This window comes from Odocoileus virginianus, unplaced genomic scaffold (assembly GCF_023699985.2).
Source record: "Odocoileus virginianus isolate 20LAN1187 ecotype Illinois unplaced genomic scaffold, Ovbor_1.2 Unplaced_Contig_35, whole genome shotgun sequence".
Taxonomy (NCBI): domain Eukaryota; kingdom Metazoa; phylum Chordata; class Mammalia; order Artiodactyla; family Cervidae; genus Odocoileus; species Odocoileus virginianus.
Genome location: NW_027224352.1, coordinates 212,266 through 237,310, shown reverse-complemented (window position 1 = coordinate 237,310; position 25,045 = coordinate 212,266). Strand labels below are relative to the sequence as shown.

The 25,045-nt window shown below is 36.5% G+C and overlaps 1 protein-coding gene across 2 annotated transcripts in view; it reads right to left on the bottom strand.

Annotated features, from left to right (window-relative positions):
- Window positions 1–2,631: 2,631 nt before the first annotated feature.
- The window catches only part of KLF8 (KLF transcription factor 8), a 234,023-nt gene continuing 211,609 nt past the window's right edge, over window positions 2,632–25,045 (bottom strand). For both annotated transcript variants that reach the window (XM_070464618.1, XM_020870388.2), the window contains exon 6: window positions 2,632–8,888. In XM_070464618.1, coding sequence (XP_070320719.1) covers window positions 8,707–8,888 — 182 coding nt within the window. In that variant the 3' untranslated portion in view covers window positions 2,632–8,706. The remainder of the gene's footprint in view (window positions 8,889–25,045) is intronic.

The following is a 25,045-nucleotide window of genomic DNA, read 5'->3' as shown; positions in this document are numbered from 1 at the left end:
AATAAAAATGAGCAATGTACCTGATTTGACATTTTTACATAAAAGGTATTCAAATGGCCAACAGATACATAGAGAGTGCTCAACATTACTAATCATCAAAGAAATGCAAATAGAAATCAGCAGCTAACCTGATAAATGAATTAAAGTAATGTAATTGCAGGTGCTCAAACATGAATTTATATACTAACTGTCCCAAGTAACTCCTGTATATTTTTTCAGAATAGAAGTGTTTTGTGTTTGCTGTTGCTTTGACCATATTCTCTGACAGTGCTACAAGTTGTTTCCCTCCTGAATTCTCAAGGACTTATATTAAATCCTCAAGCCAAGGTCCTTCATTTCTCTTAGTATGAAGGCACAGTAATCTGGTAGGTGTGGATCATTCCAAAACAATATGATTTGAAGATCATTTCATACAGGCTAATATACATTTACTTCATTCCCATTAACTCCTGCATTATGTTCCACAGTATAAGTTATACCATTGTTCATTGTTATTCCTCTGTTGACAGATGTTTAGGTTATTTATAATTTTTCATGGTTATAATCAGTGCTGAAGCAAACATCTTTATTGTATATGCACCAACCTCTGTATATAATATATTACCTCTCTGTAACACCCCAAAGTCAAATTTCTGGGACAGAGAGTATTTGATCTTTTTGGTAATAATAAACATAAAACGATTTCATCCAGTGTGACTACCATTTTTTATCTCCAGCTGGTAGTGTATAATAATTGTCCATTTCCATACATTTTGCCAACACTTGTTCTTATGAAACTTATATATTGCAGTCAAATCAGTGGGAAATTGTTCTCATTTTATTTTTTTAAGTTTGTAGTATTTATCTTAAAGTTTTTATTGGAGTATAGTTGATTTAAAATGTTGTGTAGTTTCTGCTGTGCAGCAAAGTGAATCAGTTATACATATACATATATCCACTCTTTTTAGATTCTTTTCTCATATAGGTCATTACAGAGTATTGAGTTCCCTGTGCTATAGAGTAGGTCTTTATTAGTTATATTTTATATATAGTAGTATGTATATGTGAACTGCAATTCCAGTTTATCCATCCTCTCTTTTGCCCCTGGAAATCATTTTTGTTTTCTACATCTATGACTCTATTTCTATTTTGTAAATAAGTTCATTTGTATCTTATTATTAAATTTCACATATAAGCGATATCATTTAAGATTTTTTTTCTTTATCTGACTTACTTCATTCAGTATGACAATCTCTAGGTCCATCCATGTTGCTGCAAATGACATTATTTCATTTTTAAAAAATCTAATTTCCATGATTAGTAGTGATGTGAAACATCTTTTTATATGTTTATTGACTATATACAACCTGTGACTTATTAATTTTTAAATTCTTTTTATTACTTGTATGATTTTTTTAATCAGAGAAGGCAATGGCAACCCATTCCAGTACTCTTGCCTGGAAAATCCCATGGACGGAGGAGCCTGGTGGACTGCAGTCCATGGGGTCGCTAAGAGTCAGACATGACTGAGCGACTTCACTTTCACTTTCACTTTCATGCATTGGAGAAGGAAATGGCAACCCACTCCAGTGTTCTTGCCCGGAGAATCCCAGGGACGGGGGAGCCTGGTGGGCTGCCATCTATGGGGTCGCACAGAGTCGGACATGACTGAAGCGACTTAGCAGCAGCAGCAGCATGATTTTTTAATATGTGCTAGACATAAAGCCTGTGTTGTATTTGGATGTCTTTTATGGTATTTTTACTATTCAACTGCTTTTAATTTTTAGTAATATTGAACATATATCTATTATGAGACAAGGCATTATTGTGTTTCTTTTCATGATGATATCCCTTATTAGGGAGTGAATTTCTTGAGAGCAGTGGTGTTTTATTCATCTCTATAGCAACCAGCAAAGAGCCTGGATTATTGATAGTTTTTCAGTCAATATATTTGTAGCATCAAGTTGAAGATGCTTTTAAACCAAAGGGATGACAGTGACTCTCATAATAAATGAGTTAAAAATAATACTGGGAAACTTATAAAGCCTGAGATTCCTTGTTTTATATCATTTGTAGTGAAAATCCCTTTCTGTCAGCTCCAAGAATAGTTATTCTTCAATCTGTTCTTCTAGCTCTTGATCTTACTCTCTCACAGGATGTCCTCCCTCCCCTTTACTTCTTTCCCAGCATCTCTCTGAAATACAAAGTTTTCCAAAGCAGAGTCTGTAGACCACAGACAAGGCAGCTTCCCATATCCCCTACCCAGAAGTGGTATTTGCACTGAAGTAGCTTTGGAGTTTAAAATTGTCCCAATGCCCTTCTCTCCTGAATTCCTTCTTATTAAAAAACAAACAAGATGGTAAGGGAACAGGGATGGGCAAGGAAACCTAACCAGCTGAGTCTGTACCACACAGGGTGGTAAGACATTCACTATAAGACATATACAAAGGGGCACAGTCGCCGTTCAGTCCTATTCAGGGACATGCTGAAACGATCTCAAGAATGGGGAGGGCCTCATGTGCTTAAGCAGAGAAATTATTGTGTTTAAGATAGCCTAGCTTCCAACTTTACCCAGTTAAGGGAAGAATGATCTACTTGTGCCATGCCATGTTGTAGAAAAGTAAAATGAAGACAAAGTCAAGATAATAGTCATGGATTCTCAAGCTTAAAAAATTTATTAATTATAAAAGTACAATAATTAAACATAACAAGATTGCTTATTTCCCAAGCATACACCCTGCCTGGATGCCACAGAGGAAAAGTCCCATTGGGTTAAAACAGAGTAATCTCCAAGTGACCATGCTAACTGAGACAGTTATTTAGTATTTCCGGGGGTCTAACAAACTTGTGTATGAGATTGCTCATGATCCTAGGCTCAAAGCCATGCCTCTGTAACAAGAACTAGTATAAAATAGAGGGAAAAAAACAGGGTGTTGCTCTAAATCACTGAAATAATGAGGCCCAGATATAGGAGTTATAAAGACTAAAACTTAATAATATACTGTTCTATAATTTCTTTAAATAAAAATGACAAAAAAAAAAAAACCCCAATCATTTCACTGCAGGCTCCTTTCCTCAACAAAAAAATGAAGAGTCAGTTTCTGGCACTGTTCACCTACTGTGTCTCCTGTCAAAAAAACAAAGATGAAAACCACTAGGGATTCTCTTCCTCTGTTTATTCAGAAATACAATGAAAACAGCACACATACAACAGTTATAGTGTCCAAAACAACTATCTGTACTGATCCTGGGAAACATCTACAGAAAGGAAGGAGAGCTTCTTAATAAGATACTGTCTCTCCCCCTGTCTCCAACACTCCACCAGAAAAGAAATGGGAGGTTAAAACCAGTATTTGAGAATCAAAGAAATATCCTGTCACTAGTGAAAATTCTATCCTCTTCCATTCCACTCCTAGCCCAACCACCCCACCCCATTTCCCTTCTACCTATACTGTTCATAATATAGTAAGTGTGGAAAGATAAAATGTAACTGGTGAAGCTGGACTGGCCAGTGTTTGAAAAGTTGTGGTAAATTTCCTCTGTACTTCTGACAGGGTGACATACAATGTGGTACAGACAGAGTGAGGGTAGGGGAAGAATACAGATTTTAAAGCAATGGATTTGGCCTACTTAATTCCTTTAGACCCTAATATGCTTTGAGTATAGAAACAGGTGAGAATCCTATAGTTAGCAATGAGTAGAATGTAGGAAAATTGAGAGAAAGAGATAATATTGCTTCCAGTGACCACTCTTCAATTATCCTTGCTGTTGACTCAAATTTAGCTCTTTATCATCCAGAAAGCTTAATCCTCTCCTTCTTCTAGGGTAAATATAGAGTACTATAATTATCATAGTGGTAATCATAATACTTTGTTGTTCATCTAAGTATCACTTGTCATTTTTGCCAACATCCATTAATGATAATCCTCACAACATTCCTGTGAGGTAGATATTTGGATCCCCATTTTACAGATGGGTTAACTGAGGCACAAAGAGGTGATGTGACTTGCCTAAGGTCAATAAAGTGAGAGATGAGAAAATGTGGAAGAGAGATAACAGGGTAGCACCTCTATTGTCAGAGAGCCATATTTTTCAGTGAGAAAAGATAGTGCTAAATGTTTCTTTAAATTGGGCACATCCACTTTCTTCAGTGTACATGTTTCTATATAGGTATTGGCACACTATGGAAGATCAATAATTTCCCTTGGCTTATTAAAGATTAGGTCAATTCCAAATGATCTGGTTCTTAAAAAAAAAAAAAACTTTTGAGAGAAGGATACACCCCAAGTTCCTGGAACTCAGGTCATAGAAATCACTAATTCCTGAATTTTGCAGATCACTTTGTTTCAAAGAGCTATTACAGTTCTAAAAATGTTACTATCATGTACATGAGCACTGTGCTCTAGCTGTTTCCACAGCTATAGAAGTAAACAATTCAGATACCACTATACAGGTACTCTGGAATTGAGCAATTAAGTAAGTAGATGGCAAAGTGTGGGAGCCAGGTTTCTCACGGTTGGAGTGGAAGGTCAGAGTAAACAAAGGTTAAATTAATAGTAAACAAAGGATTAAGATGATCCATGTGATAATGGATTGGAGTTGGATACATCAGTATGAACTCATGTTTAGGTTAATAAAGATATGGATGATTACATACAGAACTATCTATAGATACATGTATGTATATATAGATATACATGGGTTAGTATATATGCATATATTTCCTTTCTCTATCAGCTGAAATGACCTAGAGGCAACAAGACAACTGTAGCAATAAGCATACCTAATGCCCAGATCTTGACTTCTAACATAATTTTCCATTAACAGAAACCAGGACTCCTTAAAGAAATGGTTGATTATAGGATTGGGAAAAAAATAAGAAATACAAGATGAGCTTGGAGCATCTTGTAGTGCTACAAAATAAAGATGTTCTAAAAAAATGATGGGGTATGTCAAAAGTACATGAAAGTCAAGCCAAAAGAGTGCCCAATGGTCAAAGCTGGAACTATTTGAGAAACAAAATAAGTTGTATTGGATTATAACCCAAAGTACAAGATAAATATCCATAAGTCCATAGTGACACCTACCAATAAATGATTGAATAAATAAATGAGGGAGAAGAGACAAATCTCCTATGCAGAATTCCCAATAATTATGTAGATACTCACCCTCAACGATGTAGTGCATAGCTAACCACTCCTTAAGTGTAGACTGTACATTGTGATTTCCTTCCAAAGAGTACAGTATGTAAGGTGGGACAGAGGAGAAACCTGACAAACAGTATCTCAGCCAGATGATCAAGATTAACATCAAAAGTATATGCCATGTTAATATGTGTAGAAAATGGCAGTTCAACTTTGTGATCTTCATTCTCCAAACCTGTAAGCTCCGTTTAATAATGAAAAATAATTAGATATTAATTGAGGGGCTCCTTAAAACTGTCAAGGTCATAGGAAACAAGGAGAGTCTGAGAAATTGTCACAACCCAAAGAAGCCTAAGGAACTATGACTACTAAATGAGATGTGGTATCCTGAATGGATGCTGAAACAGAAAAATGATATTAAGTAAAAGCTAAGAAAATCTGAATAAAGTTTAGATTTTAGTTAATAGTAATGTATCATCATTACTTCATTAATTGCAACAAATATATCATTCTAATGAAAGATGCTAATAATAGGGAAAACTGGGCTTGAGGTATAGGGAAACTCTGTACAATTATCACAATTTTTCTATAAATCTAAAACTGTTTTAAAATAAAAGTTTATTTAAGAAGAATTTATTCTTGCAAACCTTTCTGTCTTGCCCATATATAATTCACTCTACCTAATGTACTCAGCTGTTCATATTCTTCATATTTTTCCTGAATTTTCCAATAATAATTATCAATAGTAATGGTCAACTGCCAATCATCTACAAATGGACAAATTCCACTGCAACAAATTCCAAGATATTATTCAACCCTATTGAACAAAACCATTTTCCATGCCATAGGCAACCATCCACATAATGGTGGTTTGCTGGTGTGAGCACAGTAAATACAATAAATTCCAAATGCTACCTTTGAGAGACAGTTCTTTTCCACATTTATTTAGCAAAGTTCTATGTGCTCTTGGTGTGGTACAGCACTATATTGTATTTGAGTAACTGTACTCCATGAAATATTCTTAATGTATTTTGACATATTTCCTAAAGAATATATAAATAATTTGTAAAGATTTTATCATTATTTGGAGGGAAGAGGACAATGAAAATAGGATTAGAATATTTTCCTGGCCATAGACAATTAATAAATCATTAATAAAGTCCCTCATTACTTTTCAGGGAAAATTTGAATGAAAGCTTAAAGATGTCAGTGATACCAATATTTGGGATGCTAATTTAAATATCCTAGTTAGTAGGATTTGAACATAGTCTTTATTTATAAATAGATCATATGCTCCAATGCAAAAGATTTTGAGGTCTGAGGGGCACAGGTCAGTTATGAACTCTGAAAAAGAAGTCTCAAATCCAAACTCTGGAGAAAAAGAGTATGTCTTTGGATTCTACTGTGAAATACCATATCAACTACTCAATTATAAGCTTAACTTATGTATGATGGTAACTTTAACAACATAAGTTTCACCTTTAACAACCTGTCTTACAGCTGCATAGGGAGATACTCCCTATGCTTTAACAATTAGTCTGTAATGTGGAACTTGCAACCAAAAGTTAAGGTAAAACCTATGTCAAAATAACAAGGGTAAAATGGTAAAAATCTACATATCATTTTGAAAAATACAGGTAGTCCTTGAATTTATGAGGATTTATGGTCTGGAAAGACACTGTAGCTTGAAATGAGATAAATCAAACCTAAGATATTACAGAAAGTGTTAAAAATAGAAAAAAATTGTGTGCCTAATGTTATATATCAATGACCATAAGCACATTTTACTTACCATTTAGTCAACTGTAAATTATTCTGTAAGTGGTTTAAATTTTTCTGAAGCATAACATATAAAATAAGACAAATACTGCAACCCATCATGTAATTTTTTTAAAATTTGGTTTAATAATGTGATCCCTGGGAGAATGAGTGTGCAGGTCTATAAACCTCAAAGAAACATCTTGGGAAGAAATCTGACCCATATTTGTCTCATCTGCAAAATATTAATGATGAGTAGGACTATATAGTTGATAGGATCCCTTCTTGGTACTAGAATTCTATAATTTAGTCAGAATAAATGGCCTTGGGAGGTAGCCTAAAGTATTCAAGAGAGACTGGTTAAATATCTGCCAAGGAAAGGGGATACCATATAAAGAGAATCTTTTCCAGGAGAGAAGCTGTGTCCACAATTAAGTGATTAAAAGCTCCCCTCCCCCACCCTGGGAGAGGACATTTGCCATGTGGAGGTAGATCTGAGGTCCAGCGCCTGGAACAGAGGGTTTTATGTCCCAGACATTATGATAAACCAGTCTGATTAGGTAACCAAATGTGTATATTATGCAGCTTGCTATAATAGATAAAAAAAATGTCTTAGATGTTCACAGCAGTTGTAGAACATCAAATTGCTTTCTGTTTGCTACTAATACTTTTCACTAAAATCTTCTTATATTCCATTTGAAACATACAGGAATGCATGTTAATAACCATGGGATTAACACATTTTCTCTTCTAACCTCTCACCTCTGTGTAACATGGCCCCAGTGTGTCATTTTTTCATCATGCAGTATGTTCATAACAGTAGCTTTATGTAAACAGAAGAATAAACAGTACAGCTATCACCTCAAGACACTGTCTCAACAGATTGTCATTTGAATGAGGCTTGTGATTACAGCACTTTTGATATCCTATACAAAGGAAAGTCCCCCTCTATTTGTTTACAGGATCATCTTGGATCTACTTGCTCCTACCACTGCCCAATCACTCTCCTGAAACATTTTTTTTTCCATACTGGCGTGTTAGTGTGTGCTTTGAAAATTTTATCCAAGTTTAACATAACAAAGAATGTAACTGTGTAGAAAAATCTTTAATCCTGAAGGAGGAGGAGGAAGAAGAGGATTAAAAGGAGGACAAGAAGATCCTTTATTTCCCTTTGATGGACTGAAGAAGCAAGGAGCACCAGCACTGTCCGAAAACCACAATGTAAGAACAAATAGGAATGGTTTTACACAATCTTTGAGTTTGGTATGGGACTCACTTTATTCACCAAGAATGTGCCCTATACTCAGGACCCAAATACCTGTAAATCTTATCAACCAACTACAATGTTATGCCTTCTTTTGCCTGGGAACTTGAAAAAAGTCATTTTAGGACACTACCAACCACATTGATATATTGATTCAAAAATATGGATAAGAATTCTATAAAACAAGAGAAAAATTAAAAAAAAGCAGCATATGTTTGTTCACAGCCTTGAATTTGATTCCTGTGTTTTTATTGTAGGAAAAATGTCCTATCTCATAACGAGCAGGGGAGGGGGCAACCATGGGTGCCGCACTGGAATTCAACCCATGTGGAGGTTGAAAAAAATTGGGGATGAGACACGGAAGAAATGAAGATGGAATATAAGGAGTCTTCACGAAAGATCAGCTATCTTTTCCTCCAGTCTCATCAGTCTGGGTCAGTGAGCTGTATCCCATACCACAGGCAAACTGAGTCAAAGAGGAAAAGATGATCATGATCTTATAGAACACGGGCGTGTGCACGAAAGAGACCAGCGCAGCTCTTCTAGTGCAGTCTGTACCGCTTACGCGGTGTCATGGCGCCGGCGGTGCAGAGACAGGTGGTCAGAGCGAGAAAAGCTACGATTGCAGTCTGTGCACCGGAAAGGCTTGATGCCTGTGTGCTTGCGGAAATGGCGGGTGAGCTCATCCGAGCGAGCAAATTTCCAAGAGCAACCATCCCAAGTGCATTTATAAGGCTTCTCTCCTAAAAAAAGAAAATATGACAAAACAAAAGAAGTCAGATAAGAGACGTTTGGATACTGGAAAGATAACAGAGTACATAACCTTTTATTAAGGCTTTGGTCAAAAACTTAAGCAATCACTTTAAAGACTTTTCTCCTTCACTTATACTGAAGTCCCAAAGAAAAGCCACGATGGTTGAAAGGAAAACACATAGGCTGTGCCTCAAACTGGCCTTTGTTTAAATCCTGGCTATAATACATAGTAGTTGTGTGACCTTAAATAAGTCATTTCTCCCTGACTGGGTCTCTGTTTTCTCATCTCTCAAGAGGGCTAAAAATATCTCACAAGGTTGTTTGAAAGATTTTATCCTTTAAACACAGCCAACAAATGATGAAACTGAGATCCAAACCCAAATCATTGATATTTTCTACTATACCACATGGTAGTAACTATATTTTCTTCTCTAATACCTCCCAACAAATGGTCTGAAATAGAACCATACACGCAGAAAGAATGTGTGATTCACTGGAATGGAATCTCAGCTAAGACCTTTCTCTGTGAAAGATCAGAAACTCAATGGCATGGAATGGGGTGAGAAGTGTCAAGTCAAACTATTTGAAATAGATGCACTTGGGCTATATATTGAATATGTATGCTCTGGGTAGAAAACTAAGTGAAAAAAGTAACATAAAGAACATTAACACAGTATGACTCCCATAGTGGTGTATATATCACCTAACACATATTTATATACTCAGAAAAAAGGCAAGATCAATTCACTTAAATGTAAATTATGAGAGGAATTAACAGTGAGTGAATATCCAGAAGGTGAGAATGAGAATGGCGAAAAGAGGAATTTCTCTTTTTACTTTGCACCTTTCTGTATTGTTGGAATGTTTTAAAAATCATGGTATTGTATCTTATAATAAAAATTTTAAAGTAAAAAGATAAGAAGCTATATAATAAAAAATAAATATTTACTATAGTTAAGGTCATAGGATTAGGGTAATGATTGTTTTCCTTTTAATGTGCTTCTCTATTTCCCATCTTCTACAATGACCACGTATAATCTTATAATCATAAATAAGTGACAATGAAGATATAAAATGCATTGTTTTCATTAATTATTAAATTTATTTATTTATTTATTTTTGGCTGTGCTGGGTCTTTGTTACTGCACATGGGCTTTCTCTAGTTGCGGTGAGCAGGGGCTATTCTTTGTTGTGATGTGTTCTTATTGAGGTGGCTTCTCTTGTTATGAAGCACAGGCCCTACAGTGCATGGGCTTCAGTACCTGTGGATCTTGGGCTTAGTTGCATGTGAGATCTTCCTGGACCAGGGATCAAACCTGTGTCCCTGCATTGGCAGGTGGATTCTTAACCACTGGACCCCAGGGAAGTTCAAAATGCATTGGTATTTTAATGGTTTGTCTTACTCTAGATCATTCTCCCCTTTCTCCTTATAAATGCTCCAGAGTATTTTATTTTATGTTGTAGTAAATTATGGTGACAATCTGGTTTGCATATGTTGTTTTTCAGCTTACTGCTCAACACTTACTAATCTTTCCAAGTGCTTACTAATTTAATTAACTGAGTAACTTTCAAATAATGGGCAACAGAATGACATTCACTCTGACTCACAGTTGTGGAAAATACCAAGGCAACTATTTTGAAGATTCATTCCAATTACTGATAATTTCAGTATTGATACCAATTATTTGATACCTATTACTGATAATTTCAATATTCAGACATTGGTGCATTAACTGTTAAGAATAATTAGATAAGAGTTGGATGTATTGAAAACAAAAGATGGCCAATGAAATGTTATAAAATGAAAAGAAAAAGCTACTGAATAGCTAAGCATCACACACACACACATGTAGAGTAGGATCCCATTTATGGTTGGAGGTAGGGGTAATGTGCAACACTAAACATTTTTAAACTCAAAAATGACTTGATCATGTTGAATGTTGAAATGATCTAGCCATGATATGCAAGATGGATTACAATGGGTACAAAGCTACTGGCTTAATCTCTTGTCTGTCACATATAGGTACTCAAAATATTTATTGAATTGATGAGGGAAACTAGAGTAAATGTAACATAAGATTGAAATAAATAAAATCAGAAATAAGAGACAAGATATTACAATGGATGCCTCAGAAATAAAAATGGTCAGAAAAGACAATTATGTATAGCTATATGCCAACAAACTAGATAACTTATAAGAAATGGATAAATTCCTAGAAACATAACCTACAAAAAGTAAATTAAAAAGAAATAGGAAGCTTGAATAGATCAATAACAAATAAAGAGATTAAATCAGTAACCAAAAATCTCTGAACAAAGAAAAGCCCAGGACCAGAATGCTTCACTAATGAATTCTACAAAATATTCAAAGAATTTATACTAATTCTTAATATCTTCCAAAAAATGGGATAGGAGGGAACACTTCCAAACTTATTCTATGAGGAAAGCATCACTTTGATACCAAAACCAAACCAAGTGCAAGATAAGAAAACTATAGGTCAATATCCTTGATAAATACACATGCAAAAATCCTCAATAAAATCCTACCAAACTGAATTCAATAGTATATTAAAAGGACTATGCACCATGATAAAGTTAGACTTATCCCTAGGATGATGCAAGGATAGTTCAGTGTATTTAATCAATCAGTGGGATAAAACACATTACCAAATTTAAGAAAAAAATGGCATGATTATCTTAATAGTTGTAGGAAAGCACTTGAAAAAGTTCATGGGGGATTTTCAAGATGGTGGAGGAGTAAGACATGGAGATCACCTTCCTCCCCACAAATACATCAAAAATACATCTGCATGTGGAACAACTCCTACAGAACACCTTCTGAACACTGGCAGAAGACCCCAGACTTCCAAAAAGGCAAGCTATTCTCCACAGAATGAAGTAGGGCAAAAGAAAAAGATTTAAAAAGAGACAAAGGGATTGGGATGGAGACCTGTATCCCAGGGAGGGAGCCATAAAGAGGAAAAGTTTCCACACACTCAAAAACCCCCTCACGAGCAGGGACAGAGAAGCTTTAGAACCTTAAAGGGGAACTCAGCAACAGGTGCTTGGAAGGCAAAATGGATAGAATTCACCACAGAGACGGTTGTCGATTAGCACATCCCAGCCCAAGACACTGTTTGCACACCTGCCGTGGCACATGAGGATTGGGTTCTGAGGCTCAGGCTTCAGTGGTCAGACCCCAGGGAGAGGACGGGGGTTGACTGCCATGAAGATACTCTGAGGGGGCTAGTATGACACAGCTGAGGGAATCCAGGGAAAAGTATGGGCCACAGAGGCAAGAGATAATTGTAATGGGAACCCTTTAACTCCACACAGATAACAGATCACAGGGCCCCACCTTTGTGTGTGCCATAGGTGGGACAAGCTGCAGCTGTGGACTGCAATGCCAAAGGCTGGGATATACTGGCTGGCCACCATAAGGGTTGACCTGAGTGCTGGAGGCAGAACTAGCTACAACAGAAGTTTGAGATCCCAGAGCAGGATATGCCAGACAGTTGGCCACCACCAAAGCCTGCTCAAGTGCCAGAGGCATGGGAAAAGATGCCACTACAGTCCTGATCCCAGTGGTTTCTGCTATCATCAAGCTGTGAGCAGCTGCTGTACACTGCCCACACCTTTCTTGGAGGCTATGCAGCTTGGCTCGGCCAAGGGACACACGACACAGGGCCAATTCCCCTGGGGGAGCCCATGACCTGACTCAGGCAGGACCAAATTTTTGCAGGTCTTGGCCACCACAGGCACTCCCCTCACACACCAGTTGTGTCTGTTGTAAACCTCACTATTTGCAGCCCAACTGAGTGAGTGAGACCAAATCAGCCACCACTTTTGTCTCCTCTTATCTGGACAGGGAACAGACACTGGAGGGTGGCCTACAAGCAGAGGTGGGGGCAAAACCAAAGCTGAGCACCTGGAGCTGTGTGGCCAGAGAAGAGGCAGGGAAATAGCTTCTGCAGCTTCAGGTTCACCAGATTAAATCCCCACAATTAGTTTGAGACTGTGGACTTAGGGGGCAATTGTGGACTTTGGAAGCAAGTATAAGCTGGAGTAAGGCCACATCTGAGTCTGAGCTGGCCCCACAGTGCCCACAGCAGATCCAGAGACCTTCCTAGAAATATTGGGGGACTTAAGAGTAGGCAGTTTGACTGGAGTTCACTGTGTGGTGAGGACAACAGAGGACATAGGAGGACATTCTTCTTATTACTACTCTCTTTCTCTCTATTTTTGTCTTTTTTCTTTTTTGTATTCTGTTGCTATTTTATTATTCCATTATTTTTTTTTAGAAAAATTACTTAATTTTTCCTTTTAAAACTCTCTTACTTAAAAAATAAACTTTATTTTTCCCATTTACAGTACTTTTTTGTTATGTTGCATTTTTTCCCTATAGTTTTGGTTTTGTATTTTTGCTAATCTAGATTGTAGTATTCATTTTCACTTATGGGTTTCTTTATTGATTTGACTGCTCTCCTCTTTTTTGGTTCCTACTTTTGTTCTTTTTTTTTCTAACTTCTTTGCTTTTTCTGAGGCTCTGATTCTCTTCGGGAGTTCTTGTCTATTTAGTGTTATTTTTAACTTTTGTCTTTGAGTTTTGTCAGTCCATGCTTTTGTTTGTTTGTTTGACTTCCTTATCCCCCCTTTTACTTTTTCTTCTCCTTTTCTTTCTTTCTTTCTCTTCTGTGCTGTGTGGCTGGTGGAGTCTTGGTGCTATAGTAAAGGATCAGGCTTGAACTTCTGAAGCGGGAGACCCAAGTCCAGAACTTTGTACCACCAGAGAATTCTTGACACCATGCAATGTTAATCAGCAAGAGTTCTCCTGAAGACCTCCATCTCAACACTAAGACCAGGACCAACCCAAAGGCCAGCAAGATCTACTGTCAGACACTTCATGTGAAACTATGCAAAACAGTAATACAACTCTGCCCATTAGTAGACAGAGTACCCAAAGCCCCACCACACCAACAGACACCCCAAAACACACCGCTGGATATGGCACTACCCTTCAGAGAGACAAGATCCAGTTTCATCCACCAGAATATAGGCACCAGTCCCCCTCAAGAGGAAACTTCACAAGGCATGGTCCAACCCCACACACTGTGGGCAGACTCCACAAGTAACAGGAACTATGAACTTCTAGCCTGAATAAAGGAGACCTCAAACACAGTAAATTAAACAAAATTAAAAGGCAGAGAAATATGTAGCAGGTAAAGGAATATAGTTAAAGCCCATAAGACAAAATAAATGAAAAAATACCTGAAAAATATTTTCACTCTACCTGAAAAATAATTCAGAGTACTGAGAGTAAAAATGATCCAAAATCTTGGAAACAAAATAGAGGCATAGATAAAAAGAATGGAGGTATGGATTGATAGGTCTTCTCAGGTGGCGCTAGTGGTAAAGAACCTGCCTGCCAATGCAAGAGATGTAAGAGATGTGGGTTCAATCCCTGGGTTGAAAAGATCTCCTAGAGGAGGACATGGCAACCTGCTCAAGTATTCTTGCCTGGAAAAGCCCATGGAGAGAAAAACCTGGCAGGCTACAGTCCATAAGGTCACACAGAGTTGGACATGACTGAAGTGACTTAGCACCTATATGGATTGAGAAGATAACAAGCACATAGGAGAAAAAAAAAAAACATAGACAATCAGCAATGAACAACAAATAAGTGAGATATAAAATACACTATAAGAAACCAATAGCAGAATAACTGAGGCAGAAAAATGGACAAATTATCTGGGTGGTAGAATGGTGGAAATAACTGCAGTATAGCAGAATAAATAAAAAAGAATGAAAAGAAATGAGGATAGTCTAAGAGACCTTTGGGACTACACTAAGTAAACAAACATTTAAATTATAGGAGTCCCAGAAAAAGAAGAGAAAATGAAAGGGTATGAGAAAACATATGAGACTATAGGTGAAAATTTCTCTAACATGGGAAAGGAAATAGCAACCCAAGTCCAGAAAGCCCTGAGTCCCATACAGGATAAATCCAAAGAGAAACGCAGCAAAACACATAACAATCAAACTAACAAAAATTAAACAGAAAGAAAAAATAGTAAAATAATCAGAAAAAAAAAACAACAATTAACATATAAGAAGATCCCCATAAGGCTAACAGCTGATCTTTCAGCAGAAATTCTGCAGGCCAGAAGGGAGTGGCAGGATATACTTAAAGTGATGAAAGGAAAAAACTTAACCAAGATTACTATATCCAGCAAAGGTCTCATTCAGATATGATGGAGAAATCAAAAGCTTTCAAGATAAGCAAAATTAAGGGAATTCAGCACCACAAATCCAGCTTCACATCAAATGCCAAAGGAATTTAGTTAGACAGGAAATGGGAGAAAAAAGATATACAAAAACAAAGTTCAATTGATAACATAAATGGTAGATCATATATATCAATAACCACCTTAAATGTAAATGAGTGAAATGCTCCAACCAAAACATAAAGACTGGCTGAATGGACCTCTATGTATCCAGTCTACAAAGATGAACCTCATACTTTGGGACATGTGCAGACTGAAAGTGAGTGTCCAGAAAAAGATATTCCATAAACATGGAAATTAAAAGAAAGAAAGAGTAACAATACTCATGTCAGATAAAATAAACTTTAAAGACTGTTACAAGAGATAAGGAAGGACACTACAAAATAATCAATGGATCAATCCAGGAAGAATATATAGCAACTATAAATATATATGCACCCAACATAGGAGGATCTCAAGACATTAGGCAAATGATAACAAATATAAAAGGGGAAATTGACAGTACAACACAATAATAGTGGGGGACTTTAACACCACACTCACACCAATGGACAGATCACCCAGACAGAAAATTAATAAGAAAACATAAGCTATAATGACATATGGGACCAAATGGATTTAATTGATATAATAGGACATTTCATCTGAAAGAAGTAGAATTCACTTTATTCTCAAGCCCACAGGGATCATTCTCCAGGATAGATCACATACTGCATCACAAATCAAGCCTTGGTAAATTTTAATAAATTGAAATTGTATCCAGCATTTTTTTCTCACTAAAATTCTATAAGACTGAATATCAACTACTGGGGGAAAAAACTATAAAATATACACACACATGGATGCTAAACAATACCCTTCTGAATAACCAACAGGTCATTGAAGAAATCAAAGAAGAAATAAAAAATATCTAAGAATGTATGACACTGAAAACATGACAACTTAAAACCTATGGGATGCAGTAAAAGCAGTGCTAAGAGGGAAGTTTATAGTAACATAAGCTTACAGCAAGAAAAAATAAAAACATCAAATAAACAATCAAACCTTAGACCTAAAGTAACTAGAAAAAGGAGCACAAAAATCCCCAAGTTAGTTAAAGGAAATAACCCATAAAAATCAGAGCAGAAATAAATGACATAGAAACAGAGAAAAAATAGCAAAAATCAATGAAACTAAAAGCTGGTTCTTTGAAAAGATAAACAAAATTGATAAACCTTTAGCCAGACTCATCAAGAAAAAAGGGAGAGGACTCAAATCAATAAAATTAAAAACAAAAAAGGAGAAATTGCAACAGAAAAGGTAGAAATACAAAGGATCATAAGAAACTACCACAAGTAACTACATGCCAATACAGTGGACAACCTAAAAGAAACAGACAAATTCTTAGAAAGGTACAACCATCCAAGACTGAAACAAGGAGAAATAGAAAATATGAACACACCAATCATGAGCACTGAAATTGAAACTGTGTCAACATTTTTCTATCAACAAATAGCCCAGAGCCTGATGGTTTCAAAGGTGAATTCTACCAAAAATTTAGAGAACAGCTAACATCCATTCTGGGCCTCCCTGGTGGCTCAGATGGTAAAGAATCTGCCTGTAATGTGAGAGACCTGGGTTCGATCCCTGGGTTGGGAAGATCCCCTGGAGGAGGGCATGGCAACCTGCTCCAGTATTCTTGCCTGGAGAATCCCATTGTCAGAGGAGCCTGGCAGGCTACAGGCCATGGGGTCATAAAGAGTTGGACATGACTAAGTGACTAAGCACAGCACAACAGCTATCCTACTCAATCTCTTCCAGAAAATTGCAGAGGAATGAAAACCCCCAAACTCATTTTACAAGACTATCATCATCATCCTGACACAAAAACCAGACAGATACCACAAGAAAAGAAAATTACAGGCCAATATCACTGATAAACATAGATACAAAAATCCTTAACAAAATACTAGCAAACCAAATCTCACAACACATAAAAAGTCATACATCATGATCAAGTGGGGTTTATCCCAGGGATACAAGGATTCGTCAATACACACAAATGAATCAGTGTGATACATCATATCAAGAAACTGAAAGGTAAAAACACATGATCATCTCAATACATAATACCAAGAAAGCTTTTGACAAAATTCAACACCCATTTGTGATTAAAAATTCTCCAGAAAGTAGGCATAGAAGGAACCTACCACAGCATAATAAAAGCTATATATGACAGGAAGGAAAGAAAGTGAAGTTGCTCAGTTGTGTCCAACTCTTTGCAACCCCATGGACTGTAGCCTGCCAGGCTCCTCCATCCATGGGATTTTCCAGGCAAGAATACTGGAGTGGGTTGCCATTTCCTTCTCCAGGGGATCTTCATGACCCAGAGATCGAATCCGGGTCTCTGACATTGCAGGCATACTCTTTACCATCTGAACCACCTGGGAATCCCTAATCCACACAAATACTCTCAACAGTGGAAAACTGAAAGCATTTCCTTAAAAATCAGCAACAAGACAAGGGTGTTCACTCTCACCACTATTATTCAATGTCATTTTGGAAGTCCTAGCTATGGTAATCAGAGAAGAAAAAGAAATAAAAAGAATCCAGATTGGAAAAGAAGAAGTAAAATTCACTGTTTGCAGATGACATGATACTATACATAGAAAACCCTAAAGATGCCACCAGAAAATTACTGGAGTTGATCAAGGAAATTTAGTAAGGTTATGGGATACAAAATTAATATACAGAAATTTCTTGCATTCCTATACAGTAACAATGAAAAATGAGAAAGAAAAATTAAGGAAAAAAAACACTCACCATTTTAACAAAAATAATGAAATACCTAGGAATAACTACCTAGAGAGAGAAAAGACATCTATTCAGAAAATTACAAGACACTAATGAAATAAATCAGAGACACAAACAGATGGAATGATATACCATTTTCTCAGATTGGAAGAATCAATATTGTGAAGGCAATCTACAGATTCAATGCAATCCCTATTAAACTACCAATGGTATTTTTCACAGAACTAGAATCAAAAAATTTCACAATTTGTGTGGAAACACAAAAGAATCCAAAGAGCCAAAGCAATCTTGAGAAAGGAAAAAGGAACCAGAGGAATCAACATTCTTGACTTCAGACCATACTACAAATTCATCAAGACAGTATGGTACTGGCAGAAAACCAGAAGTATAGACCAATGAAACAAGATATAAAGACCAGAAGCAAGCCCACACACCGATGGGCCCCTTATCTTTGACAAAGGAGGCAAGCATATACAATGGAGAAAAGACAGTCTCTTCAATAAGTGGTGCTGGAAAACTGGACAGCTACACGTAAAAGAATGAAATTAGAACACTTCCTAATACCATACACAAAAATAAACTCAAATGGATTAAAGACCTAAATGTAAGGCCAGACACTATAAAACTCTTAGATCAAAATTATAGGCAGTATACTCTTTGATATAAATCACAGGAAGATCCTCTATGGCCGACCTCCTAGAGAAATGGAAATAAAACAAAAGTAAACAAATGAGACCTAATTAAACTTAAAAGCTTTTCACAGCAAAGGAAACACTAAAGAAGATGAAAAGACAACCCTCAGAATGGGAGAGAATAACAAACGAAGGAACTAATCAAGAATTAATTTCCAAACATGTATAAGCAGCACATAAACTCAATATCAGAAAACCAACAGCCCAATAAAAAATGGGCAGAGAACATAAAAAGACATTTCTGCAAAGAAGACATACAGATAGCTGAGAAAAACACATAAAGGTGCTCAGCATCACTCTTTATTCGAGAAATGCAAATCAAAACTACAATGAGGTATCACTTCACACCAGTCAGAATGGCCATCATCAAAAAATCTACAAACAATAAGTGCTGGAGAGCCTTTGGTTAATGCTGGTTAAAAGGGAACCCTCCTGCACTGTTGGTGGGGATGTAAATTGATACAGCCACTATGGAGAACACTATGGAGATTCCTTAACAAACTAGGAATAAAACTACCTCATTTGAGCAATGTATATGCCCCCTTCTGGGCATATACTCTGAGAAAGCCAATTTCAAAAAGACACATGTACCCCAGTGTTCATTGCAGCACTATTATACAATAGCCAGGATATGGAAGCAACCTAAATGTCCATCAACAGAACATGGATAAAGAAGTTGTGGTACATATACACAATGGAATATTACTCAGCCATAAAAAGGAACAAATTTGAGTCAGTTCTAGTGAGGTGGATGAACCTAGAGCCTGTTATACAGAGTGAAGTAAGTCAGAAAGAGATAAAATATCATGCATGCATGCATGCTAAGTCATTCAGTCGTGTCTGACTCTGTGAGACCCTATGGACTATAGCCTACCAGGCTCCTCTGTCCATGGAATTCTCCAGGCAAGTATACTGGAGTGGATTGCAATGTCTTCCTCCAGGGGATTATTAATGCATATATATGGAATCTAGAAAAATGTTACTGATGAACCTATTTACAGAGAAGAAATGGAGATGCAGATGTAGAGAATGGACTTGTGGACACAGTGTGGGAAGGAGAAGCTAGGAGAGATTGATAAACTACCATTGACATATACGGGCTGGATGAAGCACAAGATGGAATCAAGATTGCTGGGAGAAATAACAATTACCTCAGATATTCAGATGACATCACCCTTATGACAGAAAGTGAAGAGGAACTAAAGAGTCTCTTGATGAAGGTGAAAGAGAAGAGTGAAAAAGCTGGCTTAAAACTCAACATTCAAAAAACAAAGATCATGGCATCTGGTCCCATCACTTCATGGCAAATAGATTGGGAAACAATGGAAACAGTGACAGACTTTATTTTCTTGGGTTCCAAAATCACTACAGATGGTGAGAGCAGCCATGAAATTAAAAGACACTTGCTCCTTGGAAGAAAAGCTATGACAAATCTAGACAGTGTATTAAAAAGCAGAGACATTACTTTGCCAACAAAAGTCTGTATAGTCAAAGCTGTGGTTTTTCCAGTAGTCATGTATGGATGTGAGAGTTGGACCATAAAGAAGGCTGAGTGTCAAAGAACTGATACTTTCAAACTGTGGTGTTGGAGAATATCTTGAGAGTCCCTTGGACAGCAAGGATATCAAACCAGTCAATCCTAAAAAAATCAACCCTGAATATTCATTGGAAGGACTGATGCTGAAGCTCCAATATTTTGGCCATCTGATGTGAAGAGTGACTCATTGGAAAAGTCCCTGATACTGGGAAAGATTGAAGGCAGGAGGAGAACGGGATGACCAAGGATGGCAACACCTACTCAATGGACATGAGTTTGAGCAAGCTCAGGAGATGGTGAAGGACAGAGAAGCCTGGCATGCTGCAGTCCATGGGTCACAAAGAGTTGGACATGACCGAGTGACTGAACAACAACAACATATGCAGTGTCATGTGTAAAACAGATGTATAGCAGGAAGATGCTATATAACACAGGGAATCCTGCCTTGTGTTCTGTTATGACCTAGAGGGGGTGAAAGGGTAAGGGAAGGAAGGCTCAAGAGGGAGGGGATATTTATATATAAATTAGTCATAATAATTTATATATATAATTTGACTGATTCGCTTATATCAAAGGCAGAGATCACCACATCATTGTAAATAAATTATCCTCCAATAAAGAAAAAGAAAAAAAGTTCAAAATCTATTCATAATTAAAATGTTCAACAGAACAGTTATATAGGAACTTAACACAATACAATTTATATGTGATAACAGGTAACGTAATAACCAATAGGAAAAAAGTTAAAGCTTTTGCCCTAAGATCCAGGGCAAGGTAAGGCTGCTGTGTCTTCCCATTTCTTTTCAACATAATAATGCTTGAGCATTACATAAGAAAAGGAAATAAAAGCTAACCAAGATGCTCAACATCACTAATTATCAGAGAAATGAAAATCAAAACTACAATGAGGTATCACCTCACACCAGTCAAAATAGCCATCATCAAAAAATCTACAAACAATAAATGCTGGAGAGGATGTGGAGGAAAGGGAACACTTCTACACTGTTGTGGGAATGTAAGTTATTACAGCCACTATTGAAAATAGTACGGAGGTTCCTTGAAAAACTAAAATTAGTGTTGCCATATGATCTAGAAATCCCACTGTTTGGCAAATATCCAGACAAAATGATAATTCAAAAAGATATATGCACCCCTATGTTCATAGCAGCACTATTCACAATAGCCAAGGCATGGAAATAACCTAAATGTCCATTGACAGATGAATGGATAAACAAGATGCATATATATCAGTCTTCCCTGATAGCTCAGTTGGTAAAGAATCTGCCTGCAATGCAGGAGACCCTGGTTCGATTCCTGGGTTGGGAAGATCCCCTGGAGAAGGGATAGGCTACCCACTCCAGTATTCTGGCCTGGAGAATTCCATGGACTGTATAGTCCATGGGGTTGCAAAGAGTTGGACACGACTGAACAACTTTCACTTCACTTCACTTCACTTCTTACAATATGCAATGGGTTACTAAACCATAAAAAAGAATGAAATAATGCCATTTGCAGCAACATGAATGGACCTAGAGATTATCATACTAAGTGAAGTAAGTCAGAAAGAGAAAGACTAAATACCATATGATATCTACATGGGGAACCTAAAGTGTGTCACAAATGAGGCTACCTATGAAAGAGAAAAAGATTCACAGACTTATGGCCAAAAGGAAGGGGATGTGAGAGAGGGACACATCGAGAGCTTACAGTCAGTAGTTGTAAGCTATTATATATAGAATGGATAAACAACAGGCCCTACTATAAGCACAGATAACTACAGTCAATATCCTGTGATAAACCATAATGGAAAATATAAAAAGAATAAGTGTATACACACACACACACACACACACACAACTGAATCACTTTGCTGTACAAGAGAAATTAATTCAACTTTGTAAATCAAGTACATTTCAAGGCACCCAAACCAGAAAGGAAGAAATAAAGTTACCTCCATTTGCAGATGATAAGATCATATACATAGACAACACAAATTTTAAACAAACAAAAAACTAAACCATTTATAACTAATTAAAGAGTTCAGTTAATCTTGAATATACAAAATGAAAATACAAAAATCACTCACATTTCTAAACACAAACAAAAAAGCATCTGAAACAGAGATCAAGAAAACAAGACAATTCAAAATAACTACAAAAAGAATATAATAGGAATCAATTTAACTAATGAGGTTAAAGACTTGTGCATAGAAAATTATAAAACACTGATGAAGGAAATTAAAGAAGGCATAGGTGAATGGAAAGATATCTCATGTTCATGGGTTGGGAAAATTAACATTATTAAAATATCCATAATACTCAAAATGACCTATAGATGCAATTCAACCACAGATTCAATGTGACTCCTATCAAAACTCCAATGGTGGTTTTTACAGAAATAAAAAAGTAATAATTCTAAAGTTCATGTGTAACAGCAAAAGACCCTGAATAACCAAAGCAATTTTAATAAAAAAGAGTAAGCTTGGAGGCATTTTTCAACATATATGACAAAAATACATTAATCAAGTACTGATATTAAAATAGACTTACAGACATAAGGAAGAGAGAGCTCAGATAGAAATATATGCATCTATAGTCAACTGATCTTCCACAACATGTCTATAGCAAACAATGGGAGAAGAATATCTTCAATAACTGGACTTGGAAAACTCGATATCCACATGTGGAAGAATGAAATTGGACTCATATCATATACAAAAATAATCTCAAAATGAATTTATATCTTAAATATAAAACCAGAAGCTATAAGGCTACTAGAAGAAAACATAGGGGGAAGCTTTTCTTTTATTGAAGTACTTACAATGTTGTGTTAGTTTTAGGTGTAAAGCAAAATGAACTGAATTTTTTTAGTGAATACCTGAAACTAACACAATATGATACATAATACACATACTTCTATATATATTACAAATTTGAAGTTATATTTATACATGTATATTTCTTATGAGATTATTTTCCATTTCAAGTTATTACAAGATAGTGAATATATCTCCCTGTGCTATATAGTAGATCCTTGTTTCTTATCTATTTGATGCATAGTAGCTTGTATCTGTTAATCCCATAAATCTAAATTATCCCTCTCATAATACCTTCCTCTTTGATAACCATTAGTTTGTTTTCTATGACTATGAGTCTGTTTCTGTTTTGTATATAGATCATTTTTTTATTATTTTTTAGATTCCACATGTGAGTGATATCATATATTGTCTTTGTCTGATTTACTTCATTAAGTACATATTCTAGGCCCATGCATATTGCTGAAATGGCAATATTTCATTCTTTTTTATGGCTGAAAAATAATCACATATATATATGTGTGTGTATATATATATATATATATATATACACAGTCTATATACATGTGTAAAGTATATATACATAGCATCGACTATATATATATATATAGAACACTCAGGACTGATCTCCTTTAGGATGGACTGGCTGGATCTCCTTGCAGTCCAAGGGACTCCCAAGAGTCTTCTCCAACACCACAGTTCAAAAGTATCAATTTTCGGTGCTCAGCTTTCTTTATAGTCCAACACTCACATCCATACATGACTATTGGAAAAACCATAGTGTTGACCAGATGGACCTTTGTTGGCAAAGTAGTGTCTCTGCTTTCTAATATACTGTCTAGGTTGGCCATAACTTTTCTTCCAAGGAGCAAGTGTCTTTTAATTTCATGGCTGTAGTAACCATCTGCAGTGATTTTGGAGCCCCCAAAATAAAGTCAGACACTTTTTCCACTGTTTCCCCAGCTATTTTCCATGAGGTGATGGGACCGGATGCCATGATCTTAGTTTTCTGAATGTTGAGCTTTAAGCCGACTTTTTCACTCTCCTCTTTCACTTTCATCAAGAGGCTCTTTAGTTCTTCTTCACTTTCTGCCATAAGGTGGTGTCATCTACCTATCTGAGGTTATTGATATTTCTCCCAGCATTCTTGATTCCAGCTTGTGCTTCATCCAGCCCAGGGTTTCTCATGATGTACTCTGCATATAAGTTAAATAAGCAGTGTGACAGTATACAGCCTTGACGTACTCCTTTTCCTATTTGGAACCAGTCTGTTGTTCCATGTCCAGTTCTAACTGTCGCTTCCTGACCTGCATATAGATTTCTCAAGGGGCAGGTCAGGTGGTTTGGTATTCCCATCTCTCAGAATTTTCCAGTTTGTGGTGACCCACACAGTCAAAGGCTTTGGCATAGTCAATAAAGCAGAAATAGATGTTTTTCTGGAACTCTTGCTTTTTATATGATCCAATGGATGTTGGGAATTTGATCTCTGGTTCCTCTGTCTTTTCTAAAACCAGCTTGAACATCTGAAATTTCATGGTTCACATATTGCTGGAGTCTGTAGGGAAAACCACTAGACCATTCAGGTATGACCTAAATCAAATCCCTTATGATTATACAGTGGAAGTGAGAAATAGATTTAAGGGACTAGATCTGATAGAGTGCCTGATGAACTATGGACAGAGGTTCATGACATTGTACAGGAGACAGGGAGCAAGACCATCCCCAAGAAAAAGTAAAGCAAAAAAAGCAAAATGGCTGAGGAGGCCTTACAACTAGCTGTGAAAAGAAGAGAAGTGAAAGGCAAAGGAGAAAAGGAAAGATATACCCAACTGAATGCAGAGTTCCAAAGAATAGCATGGAGAGAGAAAGCCTTCCTCAGTGATCAGTGCAAAGAAACAGAGGAAAACAATAGAATGGGAAAGACTAGAGATCTCTTCAAGAAAATTAGAGATATCAAGGGAACATTTCATGCAAAGATGGGCTCAATAAAGGGCAGAAATGGTATGGAACCAAGAGAAGCAGAAGA